Source organism: Sus scrofa, chromosome 1 (assembly GCF_054392235.1).
Source record: "Sus scrofa isolate SSC_HxYL_T2T_F1_AM1 chromosome 1, Sscrofa_HxYL_maternal_Yorkshire_Landrace_v2.0, whole genome shotgun sequence".
Classification (NCBI taxonomy): domain Eukaryota; kingdom Metazoa; phylum Chordata; class Mammalia; order Artiodactyla; family Suidae; genus Sus; species Sus scrofa.
Genome location: NC_139383.1, coordinates 281380034 through 281406912, shown reverse-complemented (window position 1 = coordinate 281406912; position 26879 = coordinate 281380034). Strand labels below are relative to the sequence as shown.

General features: G+C 46.0%; 3 protein-coding genes and 1 non-coding gene across 20 annotated transcripts in view; 2 read left to right on the top strand and 2 right to left on the bottom strand.

The window, feature by feature from the left end:
* Positions 1-2794, bottom strand: part of LRSAM1 (leucine rich repeat and sterile alpha motif containing 1) — a 43884-nt gene extending 41090 nt beyond the window's left edge. For 3 of the 9 annotated variants that reach the window (XM_084996908.1, XM_005660441.4, XM_084996884.1), the window contains exons 1-3: positions 2741-2794; positions 2216-2451; positions 91-195 (exon numbers count right to left, since the gene is read on the bottom strand). Coding sequence is in view for 4 of the 9 variants with exons in the window: in XM_005660441.4 (XP_005660498.3) it covers positions 91-162 (72 nt within the window). In the remaining 5 variants the exon portion in view is untranslated. The remainder of the gene's footprint in view (positions 1-90; positions 196-2215; positions 2452-2740) is intronic. The other 6 variants (XM_084996894.1, XM_013993868.3, XM_013993869.3 and 3 more) reach the window with 3 other exon arrangements.
* Positions 2795-2893: 99 nt separating this feature from the next.
* On the top strand, positions 2894-6347 carry RPL12 (ribosomal protein L12). Its single transcript, XM_005660442.4, has 7 exons — positions 2894-3018; positions 3583-3656; positions 4351-4449; positions 4918-4999; positions 5597-5683; positions 6024-6136; positions 6305-6347. Exons 1-7 carry the CDS (start codon positions 2982-2984, stop codon positions 6308-6310), a joined length of 498 nt encoding a protein of 165 aa, XP_005660499.1. The 5' UTR covers positions 2894-2981; the 3' UTR covers positions 6311-6347.
* Positions 5386-5515, top strand: LOC146407282 (small nucleolar RNA SNORA65). Its single transcript, XR_014832363.1, has one exon. It is a non-coding gene; the product is annotated as a small nucleolar RNA SNORA65 (small nucleolar RNA).
* Positions 6348-6352: 5 nt separating the features above from the next.
* Positions 6353-25638, bottom strand: ZNF79 (zinc finger protein 79). Of its 9 annotated transcripts, none has more exons than XM_084996927.1 (6): positions 25338-25638; positions 20045-20133; positions 16182-16308; positions 15318-15413; positions 8190-9284; positions 6353-7435 (listed from the first exon to the last, which is right to left on the bottom strand). In XM_084996927.1, exons 1-6 carry the CDS (start codon positions 25348-25350, stop codon positions 7407-7409), a joined length of 1449 nt encoding a protein of 482 aa, XP_084853053.1. In that variant the 5' UTR covers positions 25351-25638; the 3' UTR covers positions 6353-7406. The 9 variants fall into 9 exon arrangements, with proteins under 9 accessions (XP_084853053.1, XP_084853055.1, XP_084853058.1 ...); XM_084996929.1 differs by having other exon boundaries at positions 8211-9284; XM_084996932.1 differs by having other exon boundaries at positions 8361-9284.
* Positions 25639-26879: the final 1241 nt, after the last annotated feature.

The window sequence follows — 26879 nt, the reverse complement described above, 5'->3', positions numbered from 1 at the left end:
GTCCACGGAGGGGAGGGCAGTGTGGAGCCCTGTTTCTTGGGGCAGAGGTGGAGGTGGGGATGGACTCAGAGGACACCTGCTTTCCCTCACCAGACACATCTGATACTCCAGGCGTTTCCGAGCCTCCTCACTGGGTTTCCGCTTCCGGAAAAAGAGCGGCATCCTTCCTTTTTTCCCAGAGCAATCTTCACAGCACTAGGGCATAGGAGAGAAGGTAGGGCCTGGGGAATCTGTCACAGCCGCCCAACACTCAGGCCAGGTAGCACAGTAACACAGAGCATTAGCTGATCTGCTGGAGTCTAAGTTCCCTGAGGGCAGGGCTGTGTCCTTCTCGACCATCCATCTGGGCCCGGAGCCTGGCACAGAGGGCTTCAATACCTCTTGTTCCCCTGGTTCTTTGTTAACAAAACAATAAGCAGCAGGAGGGGGAAAGAGCACAAAGGCAAGCCGGGCGACGTAGGTTCAAGCCCCCATTTGCCCCTGACCCACTGTGAGACCCTGGCATACCCTCTCCCCATTCTGAGCCCCCATCTCTTTTCCACGTTAGACAAGGGGGTTGACCTGAAGAAGTTTCCTCAGGTCCTTTGCAACGATGCTCTTTGATGGCTCTAACTGACTCCGCTGATGAATCATTTCTAGCCCTCAAAGAGTATCAGAGTAGCATCAGCAAATCAGAGATGGCATGGCTTTAGCCATCCCTAACCTTGACCTTGGCCTACAGCCTAACCAAAGAGATTTCTAAGCTAAAAAAAACCTCAAAAGCAAGGAGTTCCCATTGTGGCACAGCAGAAACGAATTCAACTAGTATGGCTCAGTGGGTCAGGGATCTGGCGTTGCTGTGGCTGTGGTGTAGGCTAGCAGCTGCAGCTCCAATTTGACCCCTGGTCTGGGAACTTCCATATGCCGCACATGCAGCCCTAAAAAAAGCAAAAACGAAAACAAACAAACAAAAAAACCCCACACACACTTCAAAAGCAATCTTCGAGCACCTGACCACTCTTGCAGTTATTAGTCCATTTGATTTTCACCACAGCTTTCTTCAGAGGAATGAAACTGCTGCTCATCAAGTTCAGTGATCTGGTTATATAGCCCAGACTGGAGCAAAACCGGTCTGAAACTCTGTTCTTTCAAGTCCTGATCATGTGGAGTTTGCTCAACTCCTTGATGCTTAAATGACTTAGCACACACTAAGTACACTGCCCTACATTCAGAAGCTAGGTGCTCACTGGCTGCTCAGTATCAGAAAATAACAGCACCTGGAGTTCCTGCTGTGGCACTATGGGAGTGGTGGTAGGCTCTGCAGCACCAGGAGGCAGGTTCAATCCCTGGCCCTGGTGCAGTGGGTTAAAGGATCTGTCTCGGCTTGGATCTGATCCCTGGCCCAGGAACTCCATATGCTATGAGGCGGCCAACAAAGAAAAAAAAAAAAGAGAGAAAATAGTGCACTTGATGTGGGAAATGGATGGGCCAGGAAGCGATCATCCAGGGAAGCTTATGGTTAACAGTATGGGCTTTGGGATGAAATATAATTGTTTTTTTTCTTTCTTTTTTAAAACTGGTTTTGAACCCCAGATCTGTTACCCATCATCATGGTCCCTTGGTTTATCTCTCTGAGCCTCAATTTCCTCATCTGTAAAGTGTGAATAATAATGTCACCCACACCTGGTCCTATATGGATGCAGCGATTTCAGATACGTAAAGCCCACAGCACAGTACCTGGCACATAATCAGTGCCGCATAGCACCACACATCTAACATTTATTCAGGGCCTACTCTAGTTTAAGGAGCTAGGGAGACAGGGGCTAGGAAGGAGATGCAGTTGAAGAAGACATACACCCAGTTCTCAGCAGGAGGGTGGGGACCACAGGTCTCCGCCCCTGGCCTGGGCTATCTGGGGAGCCGGCCAAGTCTGCAGAGCTGGCTCAGGCCCTTCACCCCACCTGTCTTCAAGGATGGAGAAGACTCTAAGAAGAGCCCTCCCCACCTCCCCCAGATGACCAGCTCTGACCGTCTGCTCCCCAACGACTAAGCCTCCCTCCCCTCCTGCTCTTCCCACATCCTCCCCAATGGCCATCTCTCCTCCATCCCTCCTAAAAGATCAGCTCTTCCAGATCTGCTCCCCATGTCCACCCCTCATCCATCCCCTCCCCCGATGTCCAACCCAGATGGGAAGAGCCACACCCATCCTTCCTGGCTGGAGTGGGCAGTGCCCAACCTTGCTTTGCGGGTAGACAGGTCCCCGACGTTCGTTCCCTCGGGTGGATCTGCGAGCAGGGCGCTCCTTCCTAGGGCTTAGTCATGGACGTGGGGTGGCAGACCACCCGGTACGGGCCGACAGGGCCGGAGTCTGGTCTCCTCCAAAAGCAAGAACTGGGGCAGAATCTCAGAAAGTCATGCAGACCAGGATGACGAAGTCAGAGACCAAGGACCGCAGAGTCCTAGAATCAAGAGCTGGACCGGATTTAGACTCGGAATAAAACTGTTTTGATAGCTAAAATACATACACAGTGAAGGACACTGAAGGGGGTCTGGGATCACTGTAGCCGTGGGCTCTGGGAATGAGAGTGCGGACCTTCAAGAGAGGGGCGGGGCTCTGGGGCTGGGTGACAGGGACTCTGGGGTGACCCTCACGATAAGGAAGAATGGGGAATAGCGGGGGCTGGAGTCTCGAGAGCAGCCCTCTGTTGTCTACCTCCCCCGGGAGAACTGCCCCGCTTCCGACCCCCTAGCTGCAGCTCACCGCGGTGCCTGGTTCTCTAGCCGTCAGTCTCAGGTTCCTGCCCACAAGCAATATGGCTGCAAGGGCGTCGCTGGAAGGCTGGGCGGAGACAGGAGTTCTCGCGAGAGCCGCGCTTTCAGGCCTATATCCGGCGTAATCGGCCAGGCTTCCGGTCTTTCGGCTTTCGGCTCGGAGGAGGCTACGGTGCAACTTTCTTCGGTCGTCCCGAATCCGGGTTCATCCGACACCAGCCGCCTCCACCATGCCGCCTAAGTTCGACCCCAACGAGATCAAAGTCGGTGCGTGCTTTAGATGTGGCCGGGACTGCGGGATGGAGCATCCGTCCCCGCTTACCGTCCGACCTGCGGCCCCCGCCGCAATTGCCTTTCCCGTGTCGGGCTTAAGAGCCGCTGCCTCTTAGGGGCCCGCCCTCTGGTGTTTCGTTCAGGGCGCTGTGCGGTATTGGCCGAGTCTTACTCTGGGCCTCAGCTTCCCCACGTGTAAATGGGGAGGGAGGCCCGGACGACCTATGGCGGCTTTGAGAGAGCCCACACGCCTTAGGGTAAGGTTTTGTCTCTGGGCGCTTCCCTCTAGGCTGGGATGGCCGGACGCCGGGGTGGCCTCCACCCAAGCCCGGTGTGGGCCGCGGTAGCGGCAACCAGAACCGAAGGCTGCTGCCCCACGTGGCGCTTGGGCCGGTCCACGCCTGGGGGGAGGTGTGTCCTGCCTCGGTCTTCGCTGAGGTTCTTGGTTCTCTTCTGAGAAGAGGCAGAGGGTGGCGAGGCCAGGCCCGGGAAGATGCGGGGAGAAGGCTGTGGCTTCGGGCGCCCCCTCCGCAGGCACTAACACGTTCTTTCTCTCAGTGTATCTGAGATGCACCGGTGGAGAAGTCGGGGCTACATCTGCCCTGGCCCCCAAGATCGGCCCCCTGGGTCTGGTGAGTCATCCCCGTAGACGGGCGGTTCTCAGGAGAACAGAGTTAGCCTCTGGCTTGTGCAAACGCAATTGTCTGAGGTGCCATTGACGTTGAGAGATTGCCATCCCCGACTATGCCTGGGAGCCGCTAAACTGGCACTAGCTGCTTTAAAAAGGCTCTGTGTGAAAATGGAACCTAGTACCCTGAACTGGTAACTTCTCAGGGTCTCCTAACTGCCGACCTTAGAGTATCTGAGGGATGGGGATAGGGAAGCCCCTGGGCCAGAGCTTGAATCTGAGCCGCAGCTGGGACCTCCCCCAGGGGGCTGGGGATGGAACCGCTGCCATTGCAGATTCTTAACACACTGCCACAGCAGGAACTCAAGATCTCCTGGTGATTAAAATGTAGAAGTTTAAAATGCCCGCATTACTGCATTGGTCCTTAGGAGAGGGCAGTTAGGTGAGGGACCTGGCCCAGTTGCGGCCTTGAGCCTGCAGTTTACAGCCTTGGAGATATTTCACCCCAGTCTCAATTTTTACCAATTTGTATTGTGATGAGCCATGCCTTGACTGGGTAAGCACAATTAAACAAACCTGACTTTTGCCTGCCTGGTCAAGCATGCAGCATTCTTGGGTCCTGCCACACGAGGACTAGGCAGGTTTTCAGACTGGGTAGATTTAGGGCACAGTGTGAGTATACACTTTTCTTTCTGCAGTCTCCAAAAAAGGTTGGTGATGACATTGCCAAGGCAACTGGTGATTGGAAGGGTCTGAGAATTACAGTGAAACTGACCATTCAGAACAGACAAGCCCAGGTACTTGGTTTGAGGGAGGGTGGAGGCAGGGGTTCCTGGGTGGAAGGGTTTTGCGGTATGATCACCTGCCACCAGTGGTAAACTAATTGCATTTAATCTGTGGGGGAGGCATTTGAGGCGTGTGGAGATTTCCAAGCAAATCTGAGCTGTAGCTTCTGGCCTACGCCACGGCAATGCCAGATCCTTAACCCACTGAGGGAGGCCAGGGATTGAACCTGCATCCTCAATGATTCGTTTCCTCTGAGCCACGACGGAAACTCTGGGACGGCCTTTTTGAGGGTGTGGGTCACATTAACTTGAGACATTGGGCAAATCATACAACGTCTCCCTTCAGGTTGTGCAGGTTACCTGAACATACAGTAAATCCGGTGTCAGGCTCATGACCTCTGAGAGCCAAGGTGCATGGTGGTAGTGGTTCTCGCTGGAGGGTTGCACAGGGCTTATTCACATTGTGAATCTCTCCTGCAGATCGAGGTGGTACCTTCTGCCTCTGCCCTGATCATCAAAGCTCTAAAGGAACCTCCAAGAGACAGAAAGAAGCAGAAAAACAGTGAGTGGCTTTTTCCCTGGTAATTTGTGGGTGGTATCTTGTGTATCTTTGTCTGTGCCTGACAGCTGCACGTGCTCCCTTGAGTGAACCCCAGGGAAGGTACGGGGTTTGATGTTAAGCTGTTTCAGAGCCAGGCAAGAAGTGCCATGTGGCTCCCCAGTCCCTTGGATGGACTAGAACTTGTTCAGCCCTTGCAGGAGGGAAGTGTCAGTATGCAAGGTGAAGAAGATAACCAGTAAACAGGAAAAACCAGCTGTCCACCTGGATGACAGACACTATGGACAGCTTTAACCAGCCTCAGTCACTTCACCTTCAGCTTGTCTTTGCTCCACCTCAAAACATAGTCCCTTATAAGGCTAGCAAAGACTTGACTTTGTCCCTAGCCACCCGCCACTGCACCTGACCAGTTTTCTGTTGGCTGGTGCAATCCAGTGGTGAGCTGATATTAAACCCCAGCTTAGGAAACAGGGTTGTTCTTCATGTGGATGACTCTGTGCCGAAAGCATGGGGACAGCTTGGGAATGGGTGAGGGGGGGACTAACTGGTCTGCTCTGGCCTCAGGTGGTAAGAGCTTTTGCTGTTTTGTCTTTCCTGCAGTTAAGCACAGTGGAAACATCACTTTTGATGAGATTGTCAACATTGCCCGGCAGATGCGGCACCGCTCTTTAGCTAGAGAGCTTTCTGGTAAGAGCAGGACAAATGGAGCCACCTTAATTGTGTGGGATGTTTAAGACTTGAAATTGGGGTATAGGGTCTTCTGGGTTTGAAGGAATAGATTTAAAATTATGGATTATATTATATAGTTTAAAATGATGGGTATATTTAATTTGGGCATCAAGGGACGGTGAACACCTTGGATTATGAGCCTTTAAATATTATGGAGTTATGAATTTTGGAGTAGCAGTGATACTATTCCTCTATTCCACAAAATAGTTATTCCTTTCCGTTCCCATATTTCCCCACTGGTATCTGAGGATTGTAAGCAACTGACACAGCCTCTGAAGCTGCCTTTTCTTAATCACAGGAACCATTAAAGAGATCCTGGGGACTGCTCAGTCTGTGGGATGCAATGTTGATGGCCGCCACCCTCATGACATCATAGATGACATCAACAGTGGTGCAGTGGAATGCCCAGCTGTAAGTGACTTCTGCATTGGTTTCACTTGCTTAAAACCAGGGGAGTTGGAGGGGGAAGCTAAAATTGTCTGGAGGTAAGGTAGAAAATTGTAGCAATGCTTGATAATGGGGTTGAGTGATACTTATTTTGTCCTATTACTGAGAGGTTTTCTTTTTCTCTTTCCACAGAGCTAAGAACTGCAAAGAAAAATAAAGATTATTTGACAACTAATGGGCTTTTTGTTGTGGCCTCTTCCTTTGTGGGGAGTTGGGGGAGGGAAGCCTTTGGGGCAAGGTGATGGGCCCTGTTGATGAAGTAGCTGTCTGGGTAACAAGTTCCTTGTGGACAACAGATTTTTGTCCTTTACTATGGGACTAGCTGAGAAAATGCCTAGAAAGGAAGGCCTTGTAGACACATTCATGAAGCACCTCAAGAAAAAAATTCTTGGTCAGAAAGAAAGCTTGGGGAGTTCCTACTGTGGCCCATGGGTTAAGAATCCAACTGCAGTGGCTTCAATCCCTGTCGCTATGCAGTAGGTTGAAGGATCTGGTATTGCTGCAACTCAGATTCAGACCCTGGTTCAGAAACTTCTATATATCATGTGAGGGGTGCCGTAAAAATAAACACTTGTTCAGCAAGAAGCTCTTCATCCCAAACGAGTTGGTGGGAGGCCCCTGCCCAGGCTTTGCTACCCATTCCGGTTTACAGCTGGGGTTTAGAACCACTAATGGGACAACCAAGGAACGTAACTTTCATATGAGACTTTGATCCCAGATTAATGTGAAACAAGGTTCAAGTCTTCTGTAGCTAAACTAACAGCAGCTCCTAGCCCCACTGTGGTTTGCTTTAAACTTCAGCAGCAGACTTTTCTCATGAATGCTTTTGCCCTTCCCTTAGGTTCCTTTTGATTTTCTAGAGCTCATCACTGGCTTTCACCTTATTTTATGTGCAATGAGTAAACCATAAACATTTGGGCACTGGGACAAAAGCTATATCTTGAAGTACCATCTGGAAGGTCTTCTGGGCACTAGCCTAAAGGGGGTTAGGAATCGTGGCCCCAAGAACTTAATTTCCCTGCCATTAGTGGAAAGGACTACTTGCGATCTCTGGAGTAAGGAACATTCCAGGACCAAGCAATCAAAGGCCTTGGGTGATGGTTGTACAACCAATCTGCCTTTAAAGTAGACCAGTAATGGAGTCTGAAGTCAAGCTTACCTCACCCAAAATTAGGTTAGCTCACACAAGTGCAGAGATGAGATCTATACCAGCTGCACACACAGAAGAGACGAGCTAAAGAGCTTGATCTAAAAGATGCTCAGCTGTTGGGAAGAGGGGAAAATAAAAATGAAAGCCTGGCTGCCATCAGATTACCCCAATCTTGTTAGCCCTCCCTCATGGACTCCATGGAATTCCATTAGCTTCCTCTTGCACCCTCAATCTCCCTTATTCTTGATAGCAGTAACCACAACAGAGTACTAGAATGGCTCACAAAAGTACAGACTGCATGCAGCTGGGTCTAGATTCAGCATTAGGAAGTGAACATCCCTTCCCCATTCTAGTAACAATTTACCCTAGAACCCCTTTCCCCACTTGAATTTACTTCCCTTAGTGGCCCCATCATGGGGAATACTCCTTTCTGGCCAATGTCCTTTTGCAACAGTCTTTTAAGCAGAGATTAGTATAAGACATTGCCAAAATACCAGGCCTTTTAAGTAGGTAGGAGCCAAGTCTCATAAACCAAGGTTTCTGGAATGCTTGTTAAACAAAGCACTTAAAAGTAAACCGCTGAATTAAAGGTAGGGCTCTAAAATGGTGTAATTGGACTTGGGGTGTCTCTGGCTAAACTGAGAAAGGAGAGAGCACCTGAGACTTTCCACATGCAACATGTAAAACAGTGACTTTATTAAAGGTGCTTTTTGCATGTGGCTCCACGCTAGGTCTTAAAAGTCAGATGTCCCCAGATTCTTTCAAATTACTTGTCAGGTCCCGATTATGTTCCCAGTTACTCTCCAGCATGGAGCCTCTGATGTCGAATGAAAGCTGAGCTACACCTGAAGGCCTTCCCACACTCACTACATTCGTAAGGTTTCACACCAGTGTGAATTCTCTGATGCTGACTGAGGGACGAGCTCTGGTTAAATGCCTTTCCACACTCATTGCACTCATAAGGTTTTTCTCCTGTGTGAATTATATGATGTCGAATAAGGGCTGAACTCTCACTGAAGAATTTCCCACATTCATTACATTTATAAGGCTTCTCCCCAGTGTGGGTCTTTTGGTGGATTATAAGGTTTGTACTTTGGCTAAAGGCCTTCCCACACTCGCTGCACTTGTAGGGTTTCTCTCCAGTGTGAGTCCTCTGATGGTTTGTGAGGTTTGCGCTCTGGCTGAAGGCCTTCCCACATGCGCTGCATTTGTAGGGTTTCTCCCCTGTATGGATTCTCTGGTGCTGAATAAATGCTGCACAGTAGCTGAAGGCCTTCCCGCACTCGCTGCACTTGTAGGGTTTCTCCCCTGTGTGAGTCCTCTGGTGGTTTGTAAGGTTTGCACTGTGACGGAAGGCCTTCCCACAGTCACTGCATTCATAAGGCTTCTCTCCAGTGTGAATTCTCTGATGCTGAACAAGGGCTGAACAGTCACTGAAGGCCTTCTCACACTCACTACATTTGTAGGGCTTTTCTCCGGTGTGAGTTCGCTGGTGTTTTGTGAGGTTTGCATTCTGGCTGAAGGCTCTTCCACATTCGCTGCATTTATAAGGTTTCTCTCCTGTGTGAATCCTCTGATGCTGAATAAGAGATGAGCTCTGGCTGAAGGCCTTCCCGCATTCATTGCACTCGTATGGCTTCTCCCCAGTGTGGCTTTTCTGATGCTGAGAAAGGGAAGAACAGTAACTGAAGGCTTTGCCACATTCATTACACGTGTACGGCTTTGCTCTGTGAGATGTAATTATATCTGAATTCTTCCTGAAGCTCTCCGTGTGTGTTTCACATTTACGGGGTCTCACTTCTGTAGGAACTCTCTGCTGTGGCGAAAGCACTGGTCGCAGACTGAAGCCCTTCCCCAGTTCACTGCTCCTGTGATCTGACTCCCCAGAGTCTACACTTGGGTCTTGGAATGAGTCTTCAGAAATGTCTTGCTCAGGTGGTGATTCAGATACAATCTTCCAGTCTGAAAAAAATTTAGAAAAGCAATTTAAAGAATTCCTTTTTAAAAGAAAAAGGAAGGAAAGGCACTGAAATACAAAAGGCTGAGGGAGTCTGGCTGAGCTCTAAAGTTCGAGGCGTCACCCCTTCACCCAGAGCGCTTCCATTCTAACCTGAAACGACCAGACAGCTTTTCAGAGATAAGCATCCTCTGCTCCCTTTCCTAAACAGCAAAGGGATGAGGTGGAGCCTGGACCTCTGTCTCAGGTGCACTTGCCTTTCTTATTTCTGACACTTCTCTCCTACACTTTTGCTAAGTACTGGGTTGTTTCAAGCTGCTTTCTTAGTCTCGCAATTCTTGGTGTGGTTTTAGGCAACCTGCTCACTGGGTTTGAAATAATTCACTTTAAAAAGCTGACGACTGATGCCAGCAGGATGAATGTTTTCACCTATCAAATCAGCAAGATTTCAAAAAATTCAAGAGTGCTGGTAAGGGTGCAGCATTTGGGATATCTCACACACTGGCATGGCTACATCACCAGGGACGAGCTTCTGCAGAGCAACCTGGTTGTACGGATCAAGAGTCTTTAAAATGTTGACATCAGAATTCCACTTGTAAGAATCTATCCCAAGGAACCAATGAGAAATGACACGGAGCTGTGTTGACCAGGGTACTCAATACAGCATCATTTGTCAAATGAAAAGCAAACACTTGAACGTTTAATAGCAAGAAAATGACTATACTATGGCCAACCAAGGGACACTACCCAGCAGTTATAAAGCATATCTGAAGTCTGTACACTCTAATTCTTCTTGTAGAAAGGCATTTATCAAAAACAAACAAAAAACAATGGAAAGATATACAGTGTGAAGGTAAGCTATATTTTCATGGGCTTGTGAAGGATTAAGCAAGGGGTAATTTTTATGTTCTTCAATGCTTATCTGTATTTTTTTTTTTTTTTTGCCACACCTGTGGCATATAGCTTTGGCAATACCAGATCCTTAACCCATTGCACCACAGAGGGAACTGTGCTTATCTATATTTTTTCATGTTCTCCAAAGACAGTATTATTTTTACAATAAAAGTAATAAAATAAGTTATAAAAATCTTGTTTTCAAAGAATATGCAGTGATAAAAATAAACAGTATGCTGTTAGGTGAAAAAAAGAATATGTAAAAATTACAGTTATCTTAGAAAAAAGTATCACTGCATTTTGTTACATGAAAAAGACTCAAGGTGTACACACTACTATATATAAAAGAGATAATCCACAAGGACTTACTGTATAGCACAGGGAACTCTACTTAATACTCTGTAATAAGACAGGTTATGGGAAAAGAATCTGAAAAAGAATGGATATATGTATAACTGAATCACTCTGCTGTACATCTGAAACTAACATAACTGTAAATCAGCGATACTCCAGTATAAAATAAAAATTAAAGAAAAAGACTGAAGGTTACCTCTGGTGGGATGACAGGAGATCTCGGTTTTCTTTTTTATTCTTTTCTAAACTTTAAATGAACCTGTGGGAGTTCCCGTCATGGCGTGGTGGTTAACGAATCCGACTAGGAACCATGAGGTTGCAGGTTCGATCCCTGCCCTTGCTCAGTGGGCTAAGGATCTGGCATTGCCGTGAGCTGTGGTGTGGGTAGCAGACGCAGCTCGGATCCCGCGTTGCTGTGGCTCTGGCGTAGGCCAGTGGCTACAGCTCTAATTGGACCCCTAGCCTGGGAACCTCCATATGCCACGGGAGAGGCCCAAGAAAAGGCAAAAAGACAAAAATAAATAAATAAATAAATAAATAATAAAAACAAATAAATAAATGAACCTGTGATATTTTTACTAGAAAAAAGTTATTAAAAACATTGCTTTTATAATATGGATGATTGTGGGTGATACTTTTTAAAAGAGTTAATGATTCTTGCAGTTCCCGTTGTGGCGAAGTGGTTAACGAATCCGACTAGGAACCATGAGGTTTCGGTTCGATCCCTGCCCTTGCCCAGTGGGTTAACGATCTGGCGTTGCCATGAGCTGTGGTGTAGGTCGCAGACGTGGCTCGGATCCCGAGTTGCTGTGGCTCTGGCATTGGCCGGCGGCTACAGCTCCTATTCAACCCCTAGCCTGGGAACCTCCACATGCCGCTCAAAAAAAAAAAAAGTTAATGATTCTTTTTTTTTTTTAATTTTAATTTTTTCATTTTTTTACCTTTTCTAGGGCCACTCCTGGCATATGGAGGTTCCCAGGCTAGGGGTCGAATCGGAGCTGTAGCCGCCGACCTACGCCAGAGCCACAGCAACGCTGGATCTGAGCCACACCTGCAATCTACACCACAGCTCATGGCAACACCGGATCCTTAACCCACTGAGCAAGGGCAGGGATCGAACCGAAACCTCATGGTTCCTAGTCGGATTTGTTAACCACTGAGCCAAGATGGGAACTCCCAGAGTTAATGATTCTTAAACTTCTTTGAGCTGCCATTCATAATAAGAGAAAGCCTAACGTGTAAATTAATGTCTAATATTTGGAAAGTGTTAAAACTAAGTGAACCCTGTGGTCCCAGACACCTCTCTGTCTCCTTCACAGAGGCTTGCAGGTTAGGGAGTTTTCGGGAGGTCTATGGAGCTTCTTTTCACAAGGGTCCATTTTCCTGAAGAGATTCTGTCCATTCCTGCCTTACTTAGGGAAACAGCAGGTTAGTTTTAGGTGCCTTTTATTCTAATTTCTGTACAGAATCTTCACCCAGATTGCCTGGGTTCAAATCTTGGCTCTACCTCCTACTAGCCAGTGATTTTGGGCAAACTGCTATGCCTTGGATTTATTATTTGTGAACAGAGCTCTCTTAAAGAATTATTATGAGGACTAAATGAGCTAAAACACAAAGGACCCAGAACAGTACCTGAGGAAAAGCACGTGTTACATGAGTGCTTGTTACTATCTTGGGCCTCTCCCTGTAAGTCATCTTAAATGGTTTCCATTAAGCAGGTTTCTCTCTGAGTTGCACATGCATTTGAAGCCCGATCTACAGAAAGCACAGAAGCCCCTTTCAGGTTGAGGGTAGCTCCATGTCACTCAGTATTTGGTCTTACATGGCCTTGACAGCTCTCAAAAACTGCCCCTCTCCAAGTAAAAGATGGAAGGAGGAAAAATGACAACAAAAGCAGCAGTGGGAGAAAGGAGCAATTAAGATGTGACGCTCACGAGCCATCCTGCCTCAGCTGACCTGTCCCCTGCGAGCTGGCTCCTGTATCAGATGGTCTAAGAATAACCCAAACCGAATATACCCAGAACAGAACCGCTGATTTTCCCTTTCAGGCCAGTGTCTTTGGCAGTCTTCCCATTTACTCACCGGCTCAGGCCAGGGTCAGCCTAACCCTCTGTCCCTCACGCCCAGCCCACTAGTGTGTCCCATTGGCTTCAACACCCAAGTGTGTCCTGAAGCCTCCTCCTTCCCAGCCACCTTCAACTCACTGGAACTTCCTAACTGATCTCCCTGCTTCTAGTCTTGAGCCCTGAAAGTCTAGTCTCTGCACATGTTATCTTTCCAAACACAGATCGAATATTGTCCCTCTCTTTGCTCAAAACCCTCAATGGCTTCCTATTTTTCCATCTGAATAAAATCTGAATGCTTCACCACAGCCTCTAAACCTTAATGATCTGCCCCCTGCCTCCCACTCTCCCTCTTGTTTATTAGTCCTAGGACCTTGTGATCCTAACACAAGTCAAACTCATTCCCAACTCAAAGTCTCAGAATGTTCCTCCTCCAGATATTACACGGCTGGCTCATTCTCTTCCTTCAGATCTCAGCTCCAATGTCAACTCCTCGAAGTGGTCTTCTCTATTCATCTGATCTAGAACGGCCTCCACCCACATCCGTATTTCCATTTGCACAGTACTCATCATCCAGTATTATATTGGTTATTTTATTCATTCATGTTCCTCATCAGGACATAAGCAGGGACCACATCTTGTTCTCTGCTGCACCTCCAGTACCTAAAACCACACCAGGTGAGTATCAACCAGTGAGGCAAAGGTACCTTGGAGACCTGGTCTGTCACTGTGGAAAGGGTGGATGGAATAACAGTGGGTTGCAAAACCAGTCCATGAGGCACAGCAATGCCCAGGATGCTCTGTGGGTCCTACAGCAGAGGTGCAACAGCACAGGAGCAGTGTTTTAGCTACTCTAATAGCCTGATTTAAAACTTTCCTCCAGGAGTTCCTGTCGTGGCTCAGTGGAAACAAGTCTGACTAGAAAAAACAAACAAACAAACAAAAAACTTTCTCCAACTAAAACTGTTTTTTCATATATATTTGTTTGTCAAATAAGTAAGATAGATTTTGTTTTCGGTTGCTGGTTTTTTTTGTTTTTGTTTTTGGTCTTTTTAGGGCCACACGTGCTGCATATGGAGGTTCCCAGGCCAAGAGTCCAATTGGAGCTGCAGCTGCTGGCTTGCACCACAGCCACAGCAATGCGGGATCCGAGCCGCGTTTGAGATCTATACCACAGCTCATGGCAACACCAGATCCTTAACCCACTGAGCGAGGCTGGGAAGCAAACCCGAGTCCTCATGGATGCTAGTAGGGTTCGTTAACTGCTAAGCCAAGCCACGGCGGGAACTCCCATCAAATAAATAAGATGGATTTTGTTATCCACATTTTTCAGCTATGGAAACAGACGACTACATAATTAGTGGTTTACTCTGAATCCGTGTAGTTAGAATGTGGCAAGTCAGGACCTGGATGTGTCTTTCATGGGTCCATATCCAAGGCTGCTTCCACACTAATATTCTACACTAATAGCTCAGAACACAATCCTGTGTGGTAACACCTTTTCCCAACTTCTGTTTCCAATAACATGGTGATGCGAATCTTTTTCAGTAACCTTTTTGGGGATTTTGAACCCCTCTGAAACTGTTATGAAACCTTTTCCAGAAAAATGCAGTTATTGCCACAAAACACCGCATTCAATTTCTCAAGTTCCACAGACACAGGGTCTCCAGATCCAGGCTAACAGGGCCTGCGTGACAAAGACGGTGTGCTGGGAAGGGGAGGGTTTGGAGAACAAAGCAGCAGGCCGAGTGAGGCTCCCTGTAAGGGGAAGGACTACAGCAAGTATGAGCGGGGCCTGGAGTTACAAGGGCCAAGGTGCCGTGGCAGGCTGCTTAGAAAGAGGGTGAGGTGGGAAGAAGAGTTCAGATGAACCATGCAGGGAGTAAGCCAGAGGCTTTGTTTTCATTGTTCTATAGTAGCAATAACCAGCCACTAAAGTTATAAAACATCAGGCTGCATTTTTAGAAAAACTTAAAATTTTGTCACATTAAAGTTGTGAAGTTCCTTTGTACCGCTGATGCTTTAAGTTTCAAAATATCACAAGGGGCTAGGACCACAGGCCCTGCCAGAGGTCACGCATCTGCAAGGGCTGAAATACCAAAGTGGGACTGAAGTGAGCAACCAGAGGGGAACAGAAGAGATAAACCCAGAAACGATGGTTTCCCTGGCTTTTGTTTTTGCTGAGTTTCTTAGTATCCGTCCTATAGAAAACGCAGGCATTGCCATGAAGAGGGAGAGAAGAGGTGGGGGTGGCGGGGGAGATGCAGAATCTGACAAAGGGGCAGTCAGAGAGGGGACAAGCAGTGGGTGTCACGCCTGGAGGTATGGGTAATGGGGGGCGGGGCGCGGGGGGGGAAGCCACCTGAGATGCTCGGTGAGGTGAACTCAGAGCAGGGAATGTGCTCGGCCAGCAGCAATGACGCTCAGTCTCCTAAAGGCCAGCAATACCACCCGTGCTCCCAAACCCCCTCCGGCTTGGGGAGACCGAGTGTGGAAGGGAGGGCTTTGGAGTCCCACGGACCTTGCTTCAAAGCCCAGCCTCGCCACGTTCTAGCTGTGAGGCTCTGAACCAGTGAGTTAGCCTCTCTCAGCTTTATTTTCCTCATCTATAAAATGGGGACAATAGTATCTACCTCACTGGTTGTTAAAAAAATCAAATGCACTAATGCCTGTTTCAAAAGGGCTTTTGCCCTCGAGATCTGGCTGGCTCGGTGCCCCGTTACTTACCTGGGCAGGCAGCCCTTAGGCCTTCTCTCTCCAGCATCCAGGAGCTTTCCCTTTGTTCCAACTGGGCGTTCACGCCAGGTTCAGAGACTGGAAGTCCTATTTAAGGGGAAAAAATGGGCGTTAGAGATTTGTACGAAGTATAAACAGCCACCTGGAATTCAAGGGAGTGGAAACAGGTCATTCATTTCATTCATTCAACAAATATTTACTGAGCAATGACCTGGTGCTGGGCACTAGGGGACAAGGAGTACATAAGACAGACATGATGCCAAGGTCTTGGTAGAGCATTTCTGAAAGGAGCTAAACAGCCTCGGAAGTTCCTGCTGTGGCTGAGTGGTAATGAACCTGACTAGTATCCATGAGGACCCAGGTTCAATCCCTGGCCTCACTGCTCAGTGGGTTAAGAATCTGGCGTTGCCTGTGAGCTGTGGTGTAGGTCAAAGAGGTGGCTTGCATCTGGCATTGCTGTGGTTGTGGTGTAGGCTGGGAGCTGTATCTCTGATTTGCCCCCTAGGCTGGGAACCTCCATATGCTGCAGGTGCAGCCCTAAAAAAAAAAAAAAAGAAAGGAAAAGGAAAAAAAACAAACCAGTTTCAATGAGGGGGTCAAGCCAGAGAGTTAAGCAAGCCCCTGAAGCCCGCAATTTAGGAAGATAAAAACTTACTGAATATGGAGGAACTGACTGGAAGGTCTCCCCACCCTTCCTGGGAAATAAGAAAATGGGGAGGTGCAGCCTCGGGGGGAACAAAGAGGAATAAACACTGTCCCCCTGGTGCATCAGAGCAACTGGGGATAACTCGACATTGGGAAGTGCCACAGGTTTTCAGAACTGCGCAGATACTGAATTTTCAATGGTTTCCTTACCCAGTAGGACCAAGTTTCTGGACTTTTCTGGTATCCCTTCCTTGAACCTGTCCCTCGGAGCAGGGACCAACTGCCTCCATCCCTCCTGGGTAAAAGCTACAGTCACACTGCTGAAAGGGGTGGATCCCTGAAACAACAAACATATTCCTTCTTGCCCAGTGGCCTTAGAATATAAGGGAGTGAGGAGATTGGGTGCTCTGGGTATGCTGGCAAGCAGGCCTGCAAAGGGTCTTTGAAAGGACTCAGGGTAGTTCCGAAAAAAGCATTTATGGATCACTTCCTATGTGCCTAACACTATCCTGGTTATTGACACAAAAATAAATAAAAATACAATCTCTCGTCTTCACGTTTCTAATTCTGATGGACTTTACATAGAAGTAGAAGGAAATATGTCAACTATGAGCAGCAATTGGGCAGAAACTAACAGGTGCTTGAAAATTAAATGAGATAATATATAAAAAACAAAATTAGAATGTGTGGGTTTATGCAACAAGGAGTCAGCTGCAAATGAGCAAAGAAATGGGAATGATGAATGTTTTGGGAATATTTAATAAATCTTCCCATGAACTCAGGTATCACACGGTACCGCAGGAAGAGCCAAGCCCATATGCAGCCACCTGTAATAGTGTGTCGACGAGATGGGTGACTAGTGGACGTCCCGCTGTGGTGCAGTGGGTTAAGAGTCCAAGGGCAGCAGCTCGGGTCGCTGCAGTTATGGGACTGATCCCTGGCCCAGCACAGTGGGTTAAAGGATTCAATGTTGCCACAGTTGCAGTTCAATCCTCAGCCTGAGAACTTCCATATGCCCTGGCTGCAGCTATTTAAAAAGAGAGAGGGAGAGAGACGGACTGCTAGCTGCTAGGCTAACAGAGAGGAATCCTAGATGGAACAGCAGGGGTCGGGCCACACAGAGAAGGCAATCACCAAGCTGGCCTCGAAGGAGACGTCTCCTCAGATGGAGAAAGAGAAGGATATCAGAGGCAGGGGAGGCAGGCAGGGAGGTGAGAAAGCCTTTGTCTATTTTCGGCTTAGGGAACGAAACCTCCACTCACCTAGCTTGCCATGTCAGACCCCTGGGTGTTATCTCCCCACAAGTCAACTGCACATTCACTCAGTCTCCTCCTTATCACTAGAATTCATGTATTTCTCTCCATGTCACTGCCACTGCCTTGTTTTAAGCCAGCATCCTTTCCTAAATTATAGCTACTCTCTCAACCTCTAATTTTTTTTTTTTTTGGCTGTGCCCACAGCATGTGGAAGTTTCCAGGCCAGGGATCAAACCTGGGCAACAGCAGCAACCCAGGCTGCTGCAGTGACAACACCAGATCCTTAACCCAATGTGCCACATGGGAACTCCTCCTTCTAACTTTACCTGTCCTTGCAACCCATCCTTCACACTGAGAAATGCATTAACTAGGACAAAGAGGGTTTTTTCAAAAATGAAATATTTAAAACATTTGGGTCATTTTACAGTCATCAAGAGAGTAAAATCCACCATGAAGATATGTCAGGAACCAAATAACAAATATATAATTCATAAAGGAAAAAACTGTAGGAAACACAAGGGGAAATTGTAAACATTATAGCTATGAGAGATGTTAACTCAGCTGTTGACAGAGTTAATACAAAATAAACAAATATAAAGGTATCGAAAAAATGGGTAATTTAATAATGTTGAGCCATAAAACCTATATCCTGCAATCACACTATACTTGGATGTTTTGTGTTGAGAAGAGACCCAAAGTTTGTCTCCATGGAGCACAGCTCAGCTGAATATACAGGTAAGAAGCCAAAATCACAATTTTGGCATATCTAAAAAAATAAAGACCCACAGCCAAAAACTTTCAACATATATGAAGAAAAAAAATCTCTCTCAACTCAAGAGATTTAAGAAAATACATTTTAAAATAAATCTAAGGAAAGAAGAAGCAAAAAACTAATAGAGAAAATTTTGTTTGCAAATCTTCTCCCATTCTGTAGGTTATCTCATATTACTTATGGTTTCCTTTGCTGTGCAAAAGCTTTTAAGTTTAATTAGGTCCCATTTGTTTATTTTTATTTCCATTTCCCTAGGAGATGGATCCAGAGATACTGCTGTGATTCATGTGAAAGCGTATTTCACCTATGTTTTCCTCTAGACGTTTTATAGTATCTGGACTTACATTTAGGTCTTCAATCCATTTGGGTTTATTTTTCTATACGGTACTAGAGAATGTTCTCATTTCATTCTTTTACACATAGTTGTAAAAGAACTAGTTTTCCCAACCCTACTTACTGGAGGGAGTATCTTTTCTCCATTGTATATTCTTGTCTCCTTTTTTGTAGATTAACTGACCATAGTTGTGTGAGTCTATTTCTGGGCTTTCCATATGTTCCATTGATTGATATGCCTGTTTCTGTGCCAGTACCACACTGTTTTGATTACTGCAGCTTTGTAGTATAGTCTGAAGACAGAGAGCCTGATTCCTCCAGCTCTGTTTTTCTTTCTCAAGATTGCTTTGGCTAATCAGCATCTTTTACATTTCCACACAAATTAAAAAAATTGGGGGGAGTTCCAGGTATGGCTCAGTGGTAATGAACCTGACTAGTATCCATGAGGATGCAGGTTGGATCCTTGGCCTTGCTCAGTGGGTTAAGGATCCAGTATTGCCATAAGCAGTGGTGTAGGTCGCAGATGCAGCTTGGATCTGGCATCGCTGTGGCTGTGACAAAAACTGGCAGCTGCAGCTCCAATTCAACCCCTAGCCTGGGAACTTCCACATGCTGTGTGTGTGGCCCTAAAAAGCAAAAAATAAAAATAAAAATAAAAATAAAAATAAAAAAATAAAAAAAAAAGAAAGAAAAGAAAACTGTAACTTAGAGTTCCCATTGTGGCTCAGCAGTATTGAATCTGACTAGTATCCATGAGGATGCAGATTCGATCCCTGGCCTCACTCAGTGGGTTAGGTATCCAGCATTGCCATGAGCTATGGTGTAGGTCAAAGATGCGGCTGGGATCTGGCATTGCTGTGGCTCTGGCCTAGGCCGGTGGCTACAGCTCCAATTGGACCCCTAGCCTGGGAACTTCCATATGCTGCAGGTGAGGCCCTAAAAAAGAAAAAAAAAAAAAAAAAAAAGAATGTAACTGATGAGGAAATCCAAGAGCAGACTTTTTAAAAATAAAAATAGACCAACACATAGTCTAGTTAAGAAAAAGAAAGGGATAAGACAATTCTTACCCTCATGGAAAGAGTATGCAATGGAATTTATTAGAAATAATTCTGTGGAATTTTTTTTGGGTTTTTTTTTGTTTGTTTGTTTTTTAGGGCTGCACCCACAGCACATGGAACTTCCCCTGCTATAGGTTGAATTGGAGCTGCAGCTGCACCCACAGCCACGTGGAATCAGAGATGAATCTGCTGGATTCTCAACCCATGGAACAAGGCCGGGGATCAAACCCACGTCCTCATGGATACTAGTTGGGTTCATTACCACTGAGCCATGACAGGAACTCCATGTAGAATATTCTTAATGAAATGTGAAAAACATTAAATTCTACTAAGTGGAAATAAAAGGGACACAAAGCAGGACAAACCCATTTTGGGAAAACAGAGAAAAAAAAAGGTATGACTAAAAAAACCCCAAACGAAAAGAGAAAATAAGAAGGATATGACTAAAAGGACACAAATCAAAATGCTAAGCGTTATTTCTTTCTGTGATTAAGGGTGGATGGGGGGGGGCTGTTGTCTATTTTTTTTTCAGATTTTTTTTTTTTATAAAAACATGAATTCCTTTAGTAATTAAAACCCAAAAATATCCCTAATATTAAAAAAAAAAAAAAAAAAAAAAAAAGAGGCCGCCTCGTAGAGCAAATTCCAACTCACTTGGGGCCCAGCTGTGAGGAGACCAGCTGCCATTCCTTCCTCTTCCGTGCCTTCCTCTTGGGGAAGCATAAGGTCTGGAGAAGGTGGCTCTGGAGGAAGAGAAAGAAGCCAGTTAGGCATAAAAGTTTACAGCTCAGCAAGCCAGAAAGTCTCACATTCTCACCCTGAAGAGGTGTTCAGATGACATCACAGGTTCCAGGGTTCCCTGGGGCTCAATCTGCTGACCTGCAATGAGGCATAAGTTTTCCCATTCCCCTTCCTGCCTTGGAAGTTCCATCAATTCACTCAGACACTGGAGGGCATTACAGTGTAACAGACTGTGAAGTATTCCAGGTCCACCACTTAACAACAGTTTGCAAATTACATAACCCAAGTCTCCTTTTTCTCATCTGAAAAATAAGGATAATAATCCCTTGCAAAGTTGCTGTAAAGATTTAAATGCAGACAGAGCAGGCAATACAATGCCTAGTGTGTAAATATACATCTCACAACTATTATCGGATTGCTTATTTCTTCGGAAAAAGTGGCTCTGCAAATTTAAGACATTTGCTTAATCAAAAGAAGAGGTAATGACCAAGTGGGATTCATCCCAGGATCACAAGATTGGTTCAACACACGAAAATCAATCTAAATAATACATTATATTGATACAAAGGGGGGAAAAAAAGCCACAAGATCATCTCATTAAATACCAAGAAGGCCATTTTACAAACTCGGATACCTTTCATGATGGATAAAACCAGAAACAGAAGGGAACCTGCTCAACTTGATAAGAGGCATTTACAAAAAACCCAGAGTTAAAGATTGATGTTTTCCCCCTAAGATCAGGAACATGACAGGGATGTCTGCTCTCGCCACTTCTATTCAGTATACTGGGAGTTCTAGCCAGAGCAAATAGGAAAAAGCAAGTAAGCAAACAAACAAACAAAAGACACTCAGATTGGAAAGGAAGAATTTAAAAGATCTCTATTTGTGAATGGCATGATTTTGTAAATAGAAAATCCTAAGGAATGCACAGAAAAACAATAACAGCTAAACAAGTTCAGTAAGGTTGTAGGATACAGCATGAATATAAAATAATATGACAACTCAATTAAAAATGGACAAAGGAGGGAGTTCCTGTCGTGGCGCAGTGGTTAACAAATCCAACCAGGAACCATGAGGGTTCGGGTTCCATCCCTGGCCTCTCTCAGTGGGTTAAGGATCCGGCGTTGCCATGAGCTGTGGTGTAGGTCACAGACATGGCTCGGATTCTGCACTGCTGTGGCTCTGGTGTAGGCTTGTGGCTACAGCTCCGATTAGACCTCTAGCCTGGGAACCTCCACATGCCATGGGAATGGCCCTAGAAAAAGCAAAAAAAAAAAAAAAAAAAAAAAAGAAGACAAAGGATTGAATAAACAGGTCTCCAACTGTATTTTTATACACCAGCAATGAAAATCGAAAAGTGAAATTTAAAAAAATTCCATTTACAAATGGCATTAAAAGAATAAAACACTTAGGAATAAATTAAACAAATGAAGTGCAAGATATTACACTGAAAACTTCACATAACCAAACACTGTTGAAAGAAATGACAGGGAGTTCCCGTCGTGGCGCAGTGGTTAACGAATCCGACTAGGAACCATGAGGTTGCGGGTTCGGTCCCTGCCCTTGCTCAGTGGGTTAACGATCCGGCGTTGGCGTGAGCTGTGGTGTAGGTCGCAGACGCGGCTCGGATCCTGCGTTGCTGTGCCTCTGGCGTAGGCCGGTGGCTACAGCTCCGATTCAACCCCTAGCCTGGGAACCTCCATATGCCACGGGAGCGGCCCAAGAAATAGCAACGACAACAACAACAACAACAACAACAACAACAAAAAAAAAAAAAAAAAAAAAAAAAAAAGACAAAAAGAAATGACAGAAGACCTAAATAAATGGAAAGACATCCCATGTTCATGGATTGGAAGACAATCATCTTGGGATGGCAAAACTTTCCAAATTAATTTACAGAGTCAATGCAATCCCTACCAAAACCACAGCTGGCTTTTTTTTTTTTTCTTCTTTTTTTGGGGGGGGGTCTAATCGGAGCTATAGCTGCCAGCCTATGCCAGAGCCATAGCAATGCCAAATCCAAGCTGCGTCTGCGACCAGCACTACAGCTCATGGCAACGCCAGATCCTTAACCCACTGAGCAAGGCTAGGGATTGAACCTGCGACCTCATGGTTCCTAGTCGGATTTGTTTCTGTTGCGCCATGACAGGAACTCCACAGCTGGCTTTTAAAACAAAAATTTATAAACTGATACTAATATTCATATGGAAATGCAAGGGACACAGAATAGACAAACAATCTGGAAAAAGAAAAACAAAAGCCAGGGGGCTCATATTTACAATATCAAAACTTTCTATAAAGCAACAGTTAGTAAAATAGTATGGTACTGCTCTAAGGATAGATAAATAAATCAATGGAGAAGAGAGTCCGGAAATAAATCCATATATTTATGGACAAATGATTTTCAAGAAGAGTGTCAAGAAATTAAATTTCTTTTCAAAAAAATAGAGATGGGCAACTGGATATCCGTATGCAAAACAATTAAGCTGGGGGAGTTCCCATCTTGGCTCAGCAGTTAATGAACGTGACTAGGATCCATGAGGATGTGGGTTCAATCCCTGGCCTAGCTCAGTGGGTTAAGGATCCGGCATTGCCATGAGCTGTGGTGTAGATCACAGATGAAGCTCACATCTAGCGTTGCTGTGGTTGTGGTGTAGGCGGGCAGCTGTAGCTCTGATTCAACCCTTAGCCTGGGAACTTCCACATGCCTCGGGTGCAGCCCTAATACCACCACCACCACAACAAAACAAAACCCAAAAGAAGGAAGCTGGACTCCTACCTTGCAATATATATAAAAACTCAAAGTGGATCAAAGACCTAAATGTAAAAGCTAAAGCTTCTAGAAGAAAATAAACATATAAATATTTAAGAACAATCAGTTCTTAGGCAATGTGTTTCTTAGACATGATACCAAAAGGACGAACAACAAAAGAAAAACTAAATTGGATTTCACCAAAATTAAAAACTTTGTGCTTCAGAGGACACTATTAAGGAAGTGAAAAGATCTGCAAATAATGTATCATCTAAGGGTCTAGTGTCCAGAATACATAAAGAATTCTTTATATTAAAAACACACCAAAGAAAAATGAATAACCCAACCTAAAAATGGGCAATGGACTTGAATAGGTATTTCTCTAAGTAAGATGCAAACAGCCAATAAGTATATAAAAAGCAGCTCAACATCATTAGTCATCAGAGAAATGCCTACCAACCATTATGACATACTGCTTCAAACTAAGATGGCTAAAATAAGAAAGATGGAGAAAAACAAGTGTTGATTAGGATGCTGAGAAACTGAAGCCCTCATACATTGATTGCTACTGGGAATGTAAAACAGTGAAGCCACAGTAGAAAACAGTCTAGCAGTTCCTCAGAAAGTTAGTTACCAAAGTTTCCGGAGTAATACAGTAATTTCTCTCTTTGGCAAATACATTAGAGAAATGAAAACACGGCCACACAAAAACTTGTGCATGCATGTTCACAGCATTATCCATAATAGCTCAAATTGGAAACCACCTAAATGTCCATCAAGTGAGGAACCGATAAATAAAACATGGTGTAATCTATGCAATGGAATATTATTCAGCCAAAAAAAGGAAAAAAAAACCACTTCATGTTACAATCTGGATGATCCTTGAAACATCATGCTTAATGAAAGAAGCCAGATACATATATTGTATGATTCTATTTTCATGAAATGTCCAGAATAGGCAAATTCACAGGGACAGAAAGTAGATTAATGGTTGCCAGGGACAAGGGAGAAGGCAGAATGGGGAGTAGAAGTACCAGCTTCTTTTGGGGGTGATGAAAATGTTCTGGAATTAAATAGTGGTGATGGTTGCTTAACTTTGCGAATATACTAAAAGCCACTCAGAGTTCCTGCTGTTGTGTAGCGGGTTAAAGATCTGGCGTTGTCTCTATGGCAGCACAGGTTCGATCTCTGGCCTGGGAACTTCCACATGTCACTGGTATAGCCAAAAAGAAAAAAAAGAAAAAGACCTGCTGAATTGTATACTTTATTTTTTAATACCACACCCGGGGCACATGGAAGCTCCCAGGCCAGGGGTTGAACTGGAGCTGTAGCTGCTGGCCTACACCACAGCCAGGCCAAATCTGAGCCTCATCTGTGACCTAGGCCACAGTTTGGGGCAACAGCAGATCCTTAATCCACTGAGCAAGGTCAGGGATTGAACCTGTATCCTCATGGAGAGACACTGCGTCAGGTTCTTAACCCACTGAGCCACAACGGGAACTCCTGAATTGTATACTATAAAAGTGAACATTATGGATGTAAATTATATCTCAACTCAAAAAAATAGCAGAGGTAAAGCAGTCCTCAGAAATAGCTCAAAAAAAGTAAAGAGGTCCAAATACTGGTTTTAGTACAGACTTCATGTTACTGAGTTGTGTCTATCTGTACCTATCCACTGTGCTTATCTCCCTCTTTGGTAGTACGGGGAGACAGGTAACCCTCCTGCTTGTGTTCCCAGGTCTCTCAGGAAAGACAGCGTGAAATACTGGGTGTGAAATTGCACTGGAATGACAGAACAATTCAGGGACCCTTTGGTCTAGGGGAAGACGGCATTGCCTCAGTGGTTAAATTACATACACAACAGTTCTGTTCAGTAAAGCGTTCAAGGTGCTTTCAAAAATGTTATTTTATTTGATGCTTACAGTTCTTAGAGGTGAAGGAGGTAGTTAATGTTATTTTACCTTTTTCCTCCATGAAGAAACACAGGTCAAGAGACCCAGCTGATACCTTACAGCTTAAACAGGAATCCCAGCCTTCTGATTCTAAATACAGAGTATCCTCCACGGTTTCACAATCCAAATGGGTTGAACCCACCCTCAGTATCAGGTGAAGCCAATAGGCTCCCATTCCGAGCATCCCTGGCTACTTCAAGAGGGATGGAAATTCAGAAGCAATAGAGAGGCCCTGGGTACGTCCCATTGTCCTTCCTAGAGTCTATTTCTCTCTACTTTGCGATGCCATGGGTCCATCAACAGATCGGAGTAAAGGACAGGATACTCAGAGATGATCCAAGGCTGAGCTCCTCAAACTTTTTCGACCCTGGAATTCTTTATTCAAAAAAGGATCGTCCCCAACCACCTGTGGAAAGGATAACTACCAAGTTCTGATCCGGGCCACGCAGCTGTGTTAGTGGGCAAGCTGGAAGCCACAAACCGCTCCACCACTCCTTCTCACCTTCCTCCAGCATCTGGGTCCCACCTCGCGCCACCGCCTCCCAGCAGTTCTCTGAGCGTCAGCGTCGCTTCACTGCAGCCCCAACCCCGCTCTGGGCTCTTCTCTCAGGCTTCTCCCCTCACAGGCCAGGTCTGAGCCTGTGATGCTGAGCAAGGTCGGACCTTTCCAGCCGGGTCTCTCACTGTCGACTGGATCTCAAGCACATCACAGCATGAAAAAGCTGCCGCTGGGTACGCGCGAGAGAGTGCCCCCGGCTTCAGCGCGCTCAGAAAACTGCGGTCGCGGGCCTGGCTCTCGCGCCAAAGGGGGCGCGCTTGAATAGCGCCACTTCCGGTCATGCGCATAGGCCTCCCTGCCCCACCGGACTTCATTTCCCAGGAATCTCTGGGTTCCGTTTTTGGCCAAAACGTTTTTTTTTCCTCTCTCGGTTCCCGCACACCATCGTGCACCGTATTTCCCAGAGAGGCTTCCGCCTGTTCTTACTCCCAGACTCTATTTCCCATCATACTTTGGTCCACATGCCTTTCGGGTCCACTGAACCAATGGTCGGGGTCCTCTGAAACAACACGCGAATTAGCCGCGAAGGATCCTGGGAGCGGTGCTTTTAGCGCAGGCGCAGACAGACGCTAGCGCTAGTCGCCTGACTTTCCCTCAGTGATTTGTGGTCCGCGGAGCTGTGGCTTGCTGAGGTTCTCTCCCTTGTTCTTCAGCTCAGGGCTCAAACCCAGCCACCTCCCCACCTCCACGGTCCTCTTGATCCCCGCTGAGAGTTTAGGACGAGTAAAGGAAGTGGGGGCCCCTTGGTGTGAAGCAGTCTTGGAATGCTCAAAGTATAAAAACCTATCAGCAGGAAGGAGCTGTCTTCAGTAATTTCAGGGGCAGAAACACACTTTAATAGTGTTCGATCAGAACTCTTGCGAGAGGAGATAACGAATATTCTGTCTTTGGAGGCTTCTTTCCTGCACCAGGGGATATTTTAGTGGACTTCCTCAGATCATTGATGAAATTGCCCCATAAGCCTGTTGACAGTTCTTCACTAATCAATGTTCTGAAGACCGGTTTAGTTTTTTAGAGGCATTTTGACGTTAAGGAGATAAGAATGTGTTACCTGGGAAGCAGAAATGAGTTTGGGGGCCCTAGGCCTCGTCTTTTTGTACTGCCTCTGTCCTTTTCAGTTAGAGCTGGTAGTGTTTTTGCCAATATAATTGTAGGTTTGTGGGTAGGTCTTCTATGAATCTTAGGGGGATTCACCCCATTAGGCAGGCCGCACCCACAGATCTGTTTGGGATAAGCCCTTCTCTACTTTGGGCTTGTGTAATTTGGGGCTTACAACTTTAGAGGTCAGAAATCTGAGATGGATGTCATTGGGCTAAAATCAAGGTGTGTGCTGGGCTACCTTCCTCCTAGAGGGAGAATCTGTTTCCTTGCTTTTTCCAGCTTCTGGAGGCTTCCTGCATTCCTTAGTTAGAGGCCTCTTCCAGCTGTGTTCTGCCCGCACCCCAGGCCCAGCAGGTGCTAAGCGCATAGTGACCATTAGGAGGT

Coding starts and splice junctions, on each gene's coding strand:
- ZNF79 (XM_084996925.1), bottom strand. Junction 15,414..16,181: donor CAGAAACTTGGTCCTACTGG/GTAAGGAAACCA, acceptor CCCCTTAAATAG/GACTTCCAGTCTCTGAACCT. Junction 9,285..15,317: donor CCTAAGGGCTGCCTGCCCAG/GTAAGTAACGGG, acceptor AATTTTTTTCAG/ACTGGAAGATTGTATCTGAA.
- RPL12 (XM_005660442.4), top strand. CDS start 2,982: ATGCCGCCTAAGTTCGACCCCAACGAGATCAAAGTCG. Junction 3,657..4,350: donor AGATCGGCCCCCTGGGTCTG/GTGAGTCATCCC, acceptor TTCTTTCTGCAG/TCTCCAAAAAAGGTTGGTGA. Junction 4,450..4,917: donor TTCAGAACAGACAAGCCCAG/GTACTTGGTTTG, acceptor TCTCTCCTGCAG/ATCGAGGTGGTACCTTCTGC.